This window comes from Gracilinanus agilis, chromosome 3 (assembly GCF_016433145.1).
Source record: "Gracilinanus agilis isolate LMUSP501 chromosome 3, AgileGrace, whole genome shotgun sequence".
NCBI classification, from domain to species: Eukaryota; Metazoa; Chordata; class Mammalia; order Didelphimorphia; family Didelphidae; genus Gracilinanus; species Gracilinanus agilis.
This window is the reverse complement of record NC_058132.1, coordinates 600,312,066-600,326,302: the sequence shown is the minus strand read 5'-3', so window position 1 is coordinate 600,326,302 and position 14,237 is coordinate 600,312,066. Positions and strand designations below refer to the sequence as shown.

The window sequence follows — 14,237 nt, the reverse complement described above, 5'->3', positions numbered from 1 at the left end:
CTTTCTTTCTTTCTTTCTTTCTTTCTTTCTTTCTTTCTTTCTTTCTTTCTTTCTTTCTTTCTTTCTTTTTCTTTCTCTCTCTCTCTCTCTCCCCACACATACACACTTTCCCTGTTTTACAGATGAGGAAACAGAGGTTGACAGAAAGTAAGTGAGTTTCTGAGGTTGGATTGGAACTCAGGTCTTTCTGACTAAATTTAGCAAGTAGTTCTCTATCTGCCTCACTACTAATGTCCTGATCCTTTGTCAAACATTCTTCAGGATGTTGTTTAATAAGTGCTAGGAGCTACAAGAAGTTGCTAAATACTTGGAATAGTTTTTCATGCTTGGCTTCCTCCTCTTTTAGTTGTTAATGCCAGGCACATAAACCCTCATGTTCTTTTCAGCATTTGCCTCTTGCTCACAGCAAATACCAAATAACCTCAAAGCTTTCTCATTTGTAAGCTCAAAGTTGTTACCATGTCATAAAACCTCAGATTGAGCCTTGAAGCAAAAGGGCAATAAATAGTTTAAAAAAACAACAGGTGAAAGTGATATGTCCAATGACCTGTCCTCAGCTTAACCTGAGACATTGTCTGATTGGTTACCATTTTCAGGGTGGAACAAGAGTTCAGCTCTGGAACCCTCTAATTTAGAGGCAGAGTGGCCCAGTGGAAGAGAACTATCAAAGGGGAACAGACCACTCGGGCCAGGGAAACAGATTCCCCCACAATGGTCAAGAGAGCCAAATGTACCAAGATGGTAGGAGGAGATGATGGAAAAAAAAATGTTAAGGGAAGGTGGAGACTCTAGGACCATGAAAAAGAAAGAGAGGATACATCAGGTCTCTTTTCCACAGTCGCAAACACTGTCTGGTGGCTGTCCCATTTGGGGACTTTAAGGGAGCAACTGCCCATCAAACTGTGAAGTTGTCGGGCAATTGAAACCAGATGTGTCTAACTTCAAAGTCAGGAGAGTGGTCATAGGGTAAGGCTTTTCCAGCTGTGATCTTCTGAAGAAGGAGTTCAGCAGGGCTTTGAAATCAGAAGCTTGTCGCTGACCAGTCACCAGTGTAATTGGGGATGGGGGGGTGGGGAAGGAGGAGGAGGAGGAGGAAGGACGGGGACCACTTGCCACTTGGCAGCTGGTTGTAAATTGGGCTCCAGCTCCAAGACGGATGGGTGTCTCCCTGCTAGCTCCATAAATGAAGTCATCATGTGTCAAGAGGAGAGGATCTATTTTAAACACATGAAAACCAGTTCCAGAGGGCAGAGGACTTGGAGGAGAGGCCACCAGGTAGCCTCATCACCACTATCCATGACATTTAGGGATATCTAATCCCGACAGAAATTACTTTGCGGCATTTTTCTTGAATTTGAGGATGAGGGATCTTTCGTTGGCCACTTTATGGGCATCCTCCTTTGGGCTTCCCCCATAAAAGCAGCCTGGTATTTATACAATACTTTTCTCTCTGGTTACTAAAAGCATTTTACAGAGATTCCATCACTCGGCCTTCCCAATATCCCTGCCAGGGTAGCAGGGACAGGTATGATAAAGGACAGGAAAATTAAGACATCGGGGCATCCAGCAGAGAGGAAATGGGGGAGTCCAGGCCTGACCATACTCTGTGTCCTGACAGCACCTGGAATCCACTTAGCCTAACAGAGTTGTAATTTAAACCTTCCCCCTGCTCTTGCTAGCTTGTGCTCCTTTTGGCAGACAGGGAGAGAGGAGAGTGTAAGATGTAGTGCCAACCATGGGGAACAGGGTGGGGCCAGAACCCAGAGGAAAAGAGGGGAGGGGTACATACTTGCTCCCCCAGACAACCTGACTGGTAGCTCACGATAGGCATTCTCTTCCTCATTAGTGTGAATTAAAGGAGCTCTACTCGGTCTGGTGCTGCCACAGAGATGAGGAGATGAGCAAGGTCCCAGGCACAAGCCTGGAGTGCGCCATGTTCCCTTTAAGCTCCCCACACCAGGAACCCTCAACCAGCAAATGCCTTTTACAGATGTGGCTTCTAAATGAAAATGAAGTCTCTTTACCACTGACATCTGGAGGCCAGATTCAGACTTAAACAGATTACTTTATTATTATGAGGTGGTTTCTTCCCCACTCCCTCTCCTTTTCTAAATCAACAGAAACAGCCCTCTGGCCTGAAGAGTCAGGATGTAATTGAATTGGGAAGGGTGGTGGGTTGTTGTTATTTGTTTTCAAGACTTCCAGAAAGATCTTGCTCAACCTGTGACTGCCTGTCTGAAACAGGAGAATGACCCAACGGCACCTCCACTCTTTGCAGAAGGTGCAGAACACTCCGGATCCCATCAGCCTGGTTTGATAAGTTAGCTAGTTTTACTGAGCTATTTATTAACTTCTTCTCTTGTTTATTCTTTATTATTGTAAGGGATAAATTTTGGGAGGGAGAAGGTAGGAAAATATACTGAGAAATGAAGCAGGTCCAAAAACAAATTATCAATTAAAAAATACTTTTTAAAAATCAGTTCAAGTCTATAGATGGATTTGGACCTTTTGATCTGATAGGTTTTTCTTTTCTTTTTTTTTTTTTTAAACCCTTAACTTCTGTGTATTGGCTCCTAGGTGGAAGAGTGGTAAGGGTGGGCAATGGGGGTCAAGTAAGTTGCCCAGGGTCACACAGCTGGGAAGTGTCTGAGGTTGGATTTGAACCTAGGACCTTCCGTCTCTAGCTGACTCTCAATCCACTGAGCTCCCCAGCTGCCCCCCCCATAGGTTTTTAATGCAGGGATGAATCTCCTCAGTTTCTCCCCACCCTGGATCCTAGGAAAGACTGAGCCTTAGCATGCCTGAGTCCTGAGAAGAGTCCACAAGGTAAATCTGGCTCGAGGTTGTTTGGAAAGACGCAGGGAGCCTTACCTGTCCAGTCACAGCCCAGAATCTCTAGGCGCATCCCGATCCCGGCCGGCGACCACCTTTCTGGATACACTCGAACGTACTGGGCAGGGACAGGATCAAACCTTCGGATGTCGGGAGTATCATAATGCATGTTCCCTTCAAAGAGCTGCAGAGGGAAGGAAGAAAGGCCATTTGACTCCTCCTCAGGTGTTTCAGACTCTTTTCTCCCATCCCCAGCCTGGTAAATGTATACAATGATATTCACAGGGACTTGATATTCTACAGAGGCCAACCATTAACCCTCTTCCTTTGGTCAAACAGTCAAACGACCACAATATAGCCCAATACATGGAAGGGGGACTCCTTGTACAGATGCATAAATTGAGGCCTGGGGAGTTTAAGCAATTTAGGATCAGAAATTAGAGCTGGAAGGGATCTCCTCTAGTCTGATGCCCCCACTTTTGCAGATGAAGAGACATCATCATCACCAGAAGAAGTGATTTGTCTAGAGTGACACAGTAATAGGAGGATTTGAATTCAGCTCCTCTGATTCCAGAGTTAGCATTCTTTCCACTGTACTATCCTGCTTCTCTTTCATTTACATCGGAAAGAAGGGACAGGAAAGAGCAGAGAACACCCACCCATTATCTCTTAGTCTGAGGACCTGGGACATCTCAGAGGCATGGGGATGTCATGGGCTTATCCATCTTTAACATTTGGGTAGAATTAGGACATCCCATACATCTTCCCAGAGTCCTTAGGATGCCGGGAGCTTAAGAGGTATCCTATATAGATATCAGAGCCTGAATAAATCTCATGCTGAAATTTGCTAGAGGGAATAAAAGTGAGTTTAGCGTGACTTGAGTGTTTGAGTATTTATTTATAATATATTATGTGTATATATACATACATATATTAAGTGGTATATTTCTAAACATATTATATTTTAATATTTATTTCTAAGACCTGCTTATGTATTGAAAAAGGGCTACCTCCTCTAATGATCATTAGATTTCTTTGCAGAAGAGATCACAGAGTCATAGGCATAGAGGTAGATGGGATCTCTGCAGGCATTCGTCCAACCTTGTCCATCCCAGCTCCTTTATAGATGAAACACACTAAGACCTTAAGAAGCTGACTTTCCCAGAGACACTCAGGTAGCAAGAAACAGAGTCAAAATTTGAACCCAGGTTCTCTGATGCCAAATCTTGCACCTTTTTTCTTCTTTTTTTACTGTATCCCCCCAGACTCCCATGAAAACTTTGGTGTAGCTTTGAGCACATCCTTTGTAACTAAACTGACATCTTGGGCAAAAAAGGGAGTTGCCTCATTTTGGTGGGGTAGCTTTTGGCGATACAAGATGGGAACAGGGAAAGGTGGGTGGGAGAATTCATCAGAGGTATCAATCCATGCTGGCATATTTAGGCACCTGGAATGCATTTGTATCTCCTTCATTTTTTTTTTCAGGAACATATCGCCCCTGTGGGTCTTGAGAACTTACTCCCAGATGGAAGGAATTGGCCACTTTTTCTGTTCACAAAGAAGAATCTAACCAGAGCTAAAATCATCTCAATTCCCACGTCTCCAGAGGGGCCCAGGAGAAGCTGTGGTCAGTCCTCTCTGGCGATGCCTAAAGCTTGTGGTGGACAGTTTGCTGTGGTTCAGGTTACCAACCCATCAGTTCTGCCAAGATCTGGGAATTATGGGTTTGGAATTTACATCAGTGTTCCCAAACCTCCACCCCACCCCTGGCCTCAGTTTTTGCAATGGAAACATTCGCAAAGCAGAGGAAGTTGAATGTGGACCTGCTCTCCTCTTTCTTTCTTGGGGCCCTAGATTTTCTAAGGGGTGTAAAAAGTGACTTAAAAATGAGTCTTAGTGGCAGCTAAATAGTACAGTGGATAGCGCATCAGGTTTAGAGTTGAGAAGATGATGTGGCCTCAGATGCTTCCTATCTGTATGACCCCTGCCAAGTCATTTGACCCTAACTGCCTAGAACTTACTGCTCTTTTGCCTTGGTATCAATACTTAGTAATGAATCCAAGGTAGAAGACTAGGTTTGTTTGTGTGTTTGTTTGTTTGTTTTAAACAAGTCTTAGGCCAAAATGATTAGCCAGCCCAAAGGGCAAACAAGATAAATGTCCTCTCTCTCCTTAAAAAGAGACATGGCTTTACTGGCCTTTTCCTTCTATCTAAAGAATAAAGTCTGACCTTCATTTCTCCGAGGCAAAGAGGCATGAGATTATTGAGGCCAGATAAAATTTGTTTGATCCTCCACCTTGATATAGAAATGGTAGGGAGAGAACCAGTCAGGACCTCTAGGGGAAGGGGAAGAAGTATGCCAAGAGAAAAAGCTATTTCTGATCATCTATCCCTAACCTCTATGTCCAGATTTCATCCATCTTTCATTTGCTTCCATGTCACTGAGGCAGCACAGCAATTAAGAGATTCTTGCCTGGAGTTAGAAAGAGCTGAGTTCAAATTCAGCCTCAGCTATGTGACCCTGGGTGAGTCATTTCACCTCCAGCTACCTCAGTTTCCTTAAATGTAAAATGAGGATAATTCTAGCACCAACCTCCCAAGGTTGTGAGGATCAAATAAGGTAGTAGGCACTTAATAAATGCTCATTCCCTTCCCTTCCCTTCCTTCTTTTAGCTTAGGCTGAGAATATGCACTTTTACTCTTTCCCTTTCAGGATGCAACAAAAGGTTCACATTTTTTTTTTATCCTGGGACTCCATTCTAGGAGCATAGGGCCACAACCAGTAGGCAATGGGTCACTCAGGGTCACCCAGCTGGGAAGTGTCTGAGCCCGGACTTGAACCTAGGACCTTTCGTCTCTAGGCCTGGCTCTCAATCCACTGAGCTAGCCCAGCTGCCCCTACTTTAGGTTGCAGTTTCTTTAGCAGGTGTAGTTTTTACAGGGTGGGGTTGCTAGCCCCATGCCCAAAGGTTCATATTGCCTAATTAAATCACCAACATCACTGAATCAGTGAAAAAATTTGGAATTGTGGTGGTTCATCTGCCCAGTACAGGCTAGTAATGATCATCTCACAGATACACAAAGATGGCATTTGGTGAAGAACAATTATGTTGTGAGGATTTTTTTAAATCTTTACTTTCTTTCTAAGTATCAATTCTAAATAGAAAGGCAAGGGCTAGGCAATTGGGGTTAAGTGACTCGCCCAGGGTCACATAGCTAGAAAGTGTTTGAGGTCAGATTTGAATTCATTTCCTTTCACCCTATTCACTGTGCTACCCAAGAAATTCTCTGAAGAACAATAGTTTTCGAGATATTCTAAGGGAGATGTAGCCTCTTCCATGTGTAGAACCTGAGGTATCTGTATTGCTATGGTTCTATAATAATCTTAACTTAAATGAGATGTGGAGGGGAGAGAGGATGTTGGGATTAATTATAAAAAGGCGATAACTGAACAGTTAAGGATATAGAAGTTAGATGACCAGAGCTAATTAGATCAAGTCAAAGTGGTGTCAAATTCAGACAGAAACAGAAGCCACTAAACTGTACATAAGGATCCCTAGAGATCATTGACTTAGATGACCACATTTTAATATTATTTGTGTTCTACTGTAGTTTTACTTTGTTAAATATTTCCATTTTCATCTGGTTCCCCCCATACCATGTGGCCCATGTGGCTCCTCTGCCAAAGAACCTCATCGTATTTTGTTTAGGATTCGTGTGTTTATTTTTACCTTGGGTTGTTGAGTTCTTGGATCCTCTATGTATTCCCAGTCCTTTCCATTCAAACTGTATGACACTTTGAACTTTCGCACAAAAGCCCTGGCCTCCACTGCGGTGATGGTGTCCCCGCCTCGAGCTCCTTGGATGATCACCCCTTTCACGGTCTTGGGCACGCCCAGGTCCACCTGTAGCCACTCTTCCCCGGGCTGAGCCTGCGGGATGCGGGGGAACCAGCCCGAGCGACTGCTCACCAGGCGGGCCACACTTGGACTCCAGAGGTATTCACGGGTGGAGGAGGCTGTGATCTGGGAGTCTGAGATCAGGCCAGAGAGCATTCCCAGCATATTGGAGCAGGGAGCATCTGCAGAGAGAGGGGAGAATGAGAAAAATATAAAATGCCAGATGCTTGAGTCACTGCTGACATCTTGCAGGCAGAGGAACATCCCACAGTGTATAATGGATAAGAGGGACCAAGACAGAACAAGGTAGTAGATAAAACCCCAGGCTGAAATCCTGCCCTCTTCTAACGCTAACTCACTCTGTGACCAAGGGTAAATCACTGAGCCTTGGTTTCTTCTATTGTAAAATGGCAGGGTTTGCCCAGAATGCTAGCCTTCCAAGTTGTCCCAACATGGAGACACGAAAGCCTTGACCCTTTCCTCCTTTCCTAGCCCACTGGCTCCTGTTCAGCAGCATGCTTCTCATTCAAGCCTACCTGTTGCAAATTACCTGTCATGGAACTGAGTCCTGGCTACCAGATTTCTCCCATAAAGATGGGACACATAATCATTCACAAAAGTGCAAGCATAGAGGGACGTGCTGCCGTCTATACCACTGACCAAGGATGAATAACTGCCATGGAGGGAGAGAAGAATGCTGAGTGTGCGTGTGTGTGTGTGTGTGTGTGTGTGTGTGTGTGTGTGTGTGTGTGTGTGTGTGTGAGAGAGAGAGAGAGAGAGAGAGAGAGAGAGAGAGAGAGAGAGAAAAGGGGGGGAAGTGGGTTTACGTAAGTAGAGGAGATTTAATTAAGAGGAGAATTAGGTGTCACCCCACAGTAGGGATAACAGACTCATAATTTAGATCTGGAAAGGGATCGGGGAACGTATCTAGTCCAACCCTTTGTTTTTGTTCTTAAACTCTTCCTTTTCTTTCTTAGGAATAACTCTAAGACTTAAGAGCTAGGCAAACAGTTATGTGACTTGCCCAGGATCACATAGCTAGGAGGTATCCAAGGCAGGATTTGAATGTCGGATCTCCTGGCACTCTATCACTGTGCCACCAAGCTGCCTCCAACCCTTTGATTTAGAAGATGATTTTACAGATAAGGAAACTGAGATCCAGAGAAGCTTAGTGACTTATCCAAGGTCATTCTTGTAGAAGAGGTAAAGCCAGGATTTGAATCCAAGTCCTCTGACTCTTCTGTGCTGTGCTGCCTCTCAGGGAAAGAGATTTGTATGGATGGAGCTGGCATGATGTGAGGACAGGTTTTTGGACTAACACACTAGTATGACTAGCACAGACTAAGCCACCCCCCCCCCCCAAGCTCTAGGTATCCTTTTGCAGTTCACTTGTGTCTGACTCTGTGTCCTCATTTGGAGTTTTCTTGGGAAAGATACTGGAGTGGTTTGCCATTTCCTTCTCCAGCTTATTTTACAGAGGAGGAGCTGAGGCAAAGAGGGTTAAGAATCACGTGTCTTAGTAACTGTCTGAAGCTGAATTTGAACTCAGATCTTCTTGACTCCAGGTCCAGTGCTCTGTCCACTGTACTACCTACCTACCCAGAATCATCCACTACATTTAGTCCAAAGTTATCAAGCACTATTTATATATTTTTACAAAGAAAGCCTAAAGGAGAAGGAGGGAAGGGATCTCTCTGCCCACTATACCATAGTACTGTGGGGCTTAGGCAGGATTTCCAATTAGGCTATATAGAAAAGGTAGGAGAGGTCATTAAGTTGCTGAGGCCTCTGGGAGGAACCAAAGCTGTTCTCACTGGCTTGGATCTGTTGTCTGCCTCCCAAAGTCTCACTTGGGCCAAGAGCTGAATAAAGGAAGAACAGAGGAGATGGTGGCAAAGCAGGCTGATCTTACCTGTAATCCGGCAGCCAAAGAGCTCGAGCCTCAGGGCAATGCCTGTGTGCCAGGTCTGAGGGCGGATTCTGATAAACCGAGTCAGTACTGGAGTATGAATCTTATTCAAAACTACTTCAGTTGCATCATTGTTGGCTTGAAATACCTGTAACGTGAAATCAAGATGTGCTATTCAAATCTATTTTTTAACTTAGCCACACACACTTCCTATCTGTGTGACCTTAGGCAAGTCACTTAATTTCCTCGGACTTTTCCTGTATTTTTTTTAGGAGGTGGGGTGGGGTTCTTTTCAGTTTATTATATGAATGGGTTACACTAGTCCAAGTTAAACAGTGGACCCCAAATGGGTACACTATCCAAGCTATGAGGTTTTGGAACTTGTGTCGAGGGACACTAAGAGTTTTAGTTCTCTCCTGTGCAAAATGAGGGCAGGCCAGGATTTAGACTAGAAGGCCTCTGAGCTCCCTTCAGGCTCTTGATCTATGATTCTATCACAGATCTGCTGTTCTTTGATCTTCATCTATGATCCTATCACAGTTCTGCTGAGCTTTGCTTCCCATGAACCCAAAAGGAGTGCTTCTTTTCCACCATGAAAATATTCCTATTTTTCATTACTTCTCTAACTTTAAAACAATAATGGTTTTCACTAAAAACTTTCAGAGAGGAGAATTTTGCCCCTGGGCTGAGAAGCTTTAACTCAGAAGCAAAGCATTTTAGAAGCCATAAGCAAATGAAAACAAAGAACTGAAAGGGGGGAAATACTTGGAAACCTGAGAAAAAGGCAATGTTCTGCCTTTCAAGGATCGCAGACTTTGTCCATTTACCCGAAGTGGAATTTAGCTTTCCTGTATATAAGCACACACATACACACACACACACCACATACATATACATACAAGTAACACAAAAATTAAAGCACACAAAGATATGGAAATATACTCTTAGAGACACATGCAGATAGATATTCTCATTCAGATACTGACATACAAACCGAGAAATACTGACACAAATGCAGATATGCACAAGCCCCCAGAGATAGACATGTATTTTATAGATACTTATAGACATTATTTATTTACTGTATTTATAGACATTTATGTACAAATGCACATAAAGATACAATCACAGGGGCAGCTGGGTGGTTCAGTGGATAGACAGCCAGACAGGTTCTGCAGATGGAAGGTCCTAGGTTCAAATCTGGTCTTGGATACTTCCTAGCTGTATGACCCTGGGCAAGTTACTTAACTGGCATTGCCAAGTCCTTCCCACTCTTCTGCCTTGGAACCAATACACAGTATTGATTCTTTTCTTTTTTTAAACCCATACCTTCTGACTTAGAATCAATTCTGTGTATTGGTTCCAAAGCAGAAGAGTGGGAAGGGCTAGGCAAAGGGGTTAAGTGACTTGTCCAGGATCACACAGCTATGAAGTATCCGAGACCAGATTTGAACCCAGGACCTCCCGTCTCCAAGCCTGACTCTCAATCCACTGAGCTAACCAGCTGCCCCCAACAGTATCCATTCTAAGACAGAAGGTAAAAGTTAAAAAAAAAAAGATACAAAAAATACAAAAGATACAAAAAGTTAAAGATATGTATACTCGCAGATGCGGAAACATATAAATACAGAGACAAACCACTTAGAGATACATGCAAACATGTAGATACAAACACACAGACACATTTAAACACAAAGATAGACACAAGAACACACAGAAATACACAGCCACACAGATATAGAAACACAAAAGCACATAGAAACAGATACACACAAAGCCACAAAGACAGAGTCCCAAACTTTCTCAGATGTACCCCCGGAGATGAGCATATGGATACTGCCACGCACACAAACACCCAGCTACAGACACAAACACATACACAAATTCGTACAGATATATGCCAACACACAGATGCAGACACATCTACATGTCTGGCATCCTGAAGGATGAACATAGCGCTTCATCACTGTAAAGTTCTGTCCGATCACTTATATCAGTTACATCCACATTTCCCCAGCTCCCACACAAACGCATGGGTGTGAGGATGAAGTCCTATCTCAACACTTTCCCCCATCCTGGGTCAGGCAGCACATTCTACACTCTCACCAGCCTTTGTTTTACAGTCAGATGTCTGGACAACCCCTCTGAGTCCAGCCCTGCCTTCCTTCTGGAGAAGTCACCTCCAGGTAATGAAATCCATCCCTGTCCCCATCTGACCAATATGTGTCTTAAGGGAGGAAAGGCTTTTTGGGGCAGCTTCTGATTCAACATGGTAGAAGCCAACTCTTAGCTTGCCAGATGGCCAGAATCAATAACTACCATATGGACCGTATGTTTTTTCTGTGTGTGTGCTCTCTTGTGTTTTTTTTTTTTAAACTAACTGGGGTAAGTGTACTTATGTTTCTGTCTTGGTTTTCAGGGCTTCAGGGTAGAGAAAGCAAAAAAATAACAACAAAACCCCTACCTAAATCCAAGAGCCAAAATATCCAATTTGCATGTCGTGTTAAATGAATTCTCCATATCCCACAATGATCAGCTCTGGGATGCTAAAGCCATTTCTTTTTCGGAGAGGAAAAGCTAGACGTTCCAATTTCTGTTTCTTAGAATATGACAGGCTTCCAGGGCATTGATGGGGCTGGAGCATTATTTGTTTCAAGCTAGTGGTTTCCTAGACACTGGGGATATTTACCTGGCTCACACTGCTTTCTTGAACCTTAAAGAGCTGCCAGTCACTGAAGCCTTAGTGTCACTGGGTAGGAATGATTTTAGTGGAAGTAGGGGGCATGCCAGGTAACCGCCTGGCAGTCTGTCCCTAGCAAGGGGCAATAATTGAGCCTTAAGAGAGCCTTGGGTTACAGGGAAAACAAAAAGAACAGAAGCTGAAATTAAGCTTTTCTCCGACTAATCCACTTATCCTAGAGTTGAAGGCGACACCTAACAATACAATATTTCCTGACAAGTACACTTGGAAATGCACCATTTTGTAAATGCGCATATTTTCTATTTGGTGAAGTCAGAACTAAAGTTATATTATAAAATAAAGTCATTAGGAAAGCTACCTGCTGCGAGGCATGTGTGTATGTGGAATATCAAAACCAACAGAACATTCTCCCATAGAGAAGTAGGTAAAGAATATGAAGAGGCAGTATTCACAAGAAGAAATGCAAACCATCAACCACCACATATGAAGATGCTTTAAGTCAATAATGAGTGGTACAAATTAGAACAACTCAAAGGCTTTACTGCACACTTATCAAAGAGGTGAAGATGACAAAAGGTAAACATAGGAACTATTGAAGAAAACAGGAAAATGGACCACTTATATACTATTAGTAGAATTTGAGAAATTTGAGAAAACAATTTGAAGCCATACGAGGAAAAGTCATTAAAACATACATCCCCTCTGACCCAGTAATACTACGCTACTCAGCATATAAGTCAAAATACTTATAGCCTAACTAATGGTAGTAGCAAAAACTGAAAAGGACCAAATTGTGTCATGTGAATAATAAAATATTATTGTATCAAAAGAAATTATGACTTATAAAATTCAGAGAAATTTTGGAAGATTTATATGAACTGATAGAAAGTAAAGCAAGCAGAACCAAGAGAAGTGATAGTAATTCAATGGAACATTTGGAAAGAAAGAAAGAAAGAAAGAAAGAAAGAAAGAAAGAAAGAAAGAAAGAAAGAAAGAAAAGAAAGAAAGAAAGAAAGAAAGAAAGAAAGGAAGGAAGGAAGGAAGGAAGGAAGGAAGGAAGGAAGGAAGGAAGGAAGGAAGGAAGGAAAATTAACAAGATTTCCCCTACTTTGTAGCAAGGAAAAATGAAACAGAAGTAAATTACTTTCTCAAAATGAATAAAAGGTAGAGTAAAAAGGAGAATCTTCTTCTTCTTCTTCCTCTTCCTAGCATCCTCAGTCCCCTTATCCATTCTCATAAGAGTCCCTACCTTTTACCTATCTACAATATTGCTACTCTCTAGTGGCTTCTTCCAAACCTTAATTTCACTGTCTTCCTTCTAAAGATTAAAAAGCATGGAGGATGGGGGCAGCTCTGTGACTTAGTGGATTGAGAGCCAGGTCGAGAGACAGAAAGCACTGGATTCAAATCTAGCCTCAGACACTTCTTAACTGTGTGACCTTGAGCAAGTCACTTAACCCCCATAGCCTAGCCCTCACTGCTCTTCTGGCTTGGACCCAATATACAAATAAGAGTTTTGTTTGTTTGTTTGTTTTTTAAAGCATGGAAGAAAGGGAAGATAAGGAAGGCAGGGACATGAGAAGAGGACTATAATAAGTGAGTTTCCCTCTATATGATGGAGTAAAGAAGGGGAACGGCTGGGGTGGAGTCTCGGGTATTTTATAAATTCTCAATAACTAATTATGATTCGATGATGAAGAGAGAGATGATGCAGCCAGAGAAATCCCTGGCCCTCACCATCACCCTGCTCTCACATCTGTGTTGGCTAGTGTACATTACAGCTTTGAGAAGGATGAAGGAATTTTGCCTGCAGACAAGAGACATTAATGCAGCTCTCCCAGAATCCAAGTTGCTGAGGCAGAGATATTATTTTTTCCCCCTTTTTGGCAAGGATGGGATGAATTCAGCACTGTATCTCCAAAGGGTGTTGTCAGCAGCCAGTGTCACCAATAGCACCCTGATCCCTTAGGATGCTGGACTGGGTGCTTGTCTGTATGTGTAGCATTCATTAGCTTGATGCTAAGTAGCCTCAAAAAAAAAAAAAAAAGCTTTGTTTGCAAATGTGAGTATGTAATTGAAGTTTTGAGTAGATCTGAACTTTAACACAGCTACTAATCTGTAGCATATATATCACGCTGGTACCGTTTAGAAACACAGCATGGCTTATGGGTTTTTAATATCCTATTTTATCCTATTTGACCCCCCTCCTTTGGCAGTCTTGGCAGCTAACGCCAAACACCATTCGCCTCCCCACCTTCCTCAAACCCCCTTAAGTGAGGGAATGATTGCTGTTTTAGACTACATTAGAGAGCTAAAGTTTGGGTATGTTTGTGCCTGGGGGGTGGGTGTATGCACACCAAGGATGCCTGAACATTTCAGTGTTGGCCTATGAGGGTTGTGAATGTGGCCACGTGTGCTTTCTGTGTTAGGTCCGGCTGCAGCCTGAGGATGTCTATGGCTTTTAAGTTGACCTCTATCTTCATCATGAAACTGTAAGATAACTGGCAACATGGCCCAATGAACAGAGGACTGGTCTTACAGTCAGGATGGGTTAGGTTCAGATTCCACCTTTGCTACTAGTCATGTGGTCATGGACAAATGACTTAATCTTTTAGTGCTCCCAGATAACTAACTCTCTAAGACTGAAAGTTAGACAGGTTGCTTATCTGCTTTGGAGAGGGGGCTTTACACACTGAGAACTCCCCATGTTGATGAAATCATAGGTTCAAAGCAAAAAAGGGGAGGAAGGGAGGAAGGCAAGAAGGAAGGATGGAAAGAAGGAAGGATGGAAGGAAGGAAGGAAGGAAAGAAGGAAGGGAAGGAAGGAAGGAAAGAAAGAAGAAAAGAAGGAAGGCAGGAAGGAAGGAAGGAAAGAAGAAAGGAAAGAAAGAAGGAA

The 14,237-nt window shown here is 43.0% G+C and overlaps 1 protein-coding gene across 1 annotated transcript in view; it reads right to left on the bottom strand.

The window, feature by feature from the left end:
- Positions 1-14,237, bottom strand: part of NRP2 (neuropilin 2) — a 158,909-nt gene that overhangs the window by 76,181 nt on the left and 68,491 nt on the right. Inside the window, exons 9-11 of the mRNA XM_044669414.1 lie at positions 8,644-8,788; positions 6,564-6,913; positions 2,872-3,016 (exon numbers count right to left, since the gene is read on the bottom strand). Coding sequence (XP_044525349.1) covers positions 2,872-3,016; positions 6,564-6,913; positions 8,644-8,788 — 640 coding nt within the window. The remainder of the gene's footprint in view (positions 1-2,871; positions 3,017-6,563; positions 6,914-8,643; positions 8,789-14,237) is intronic.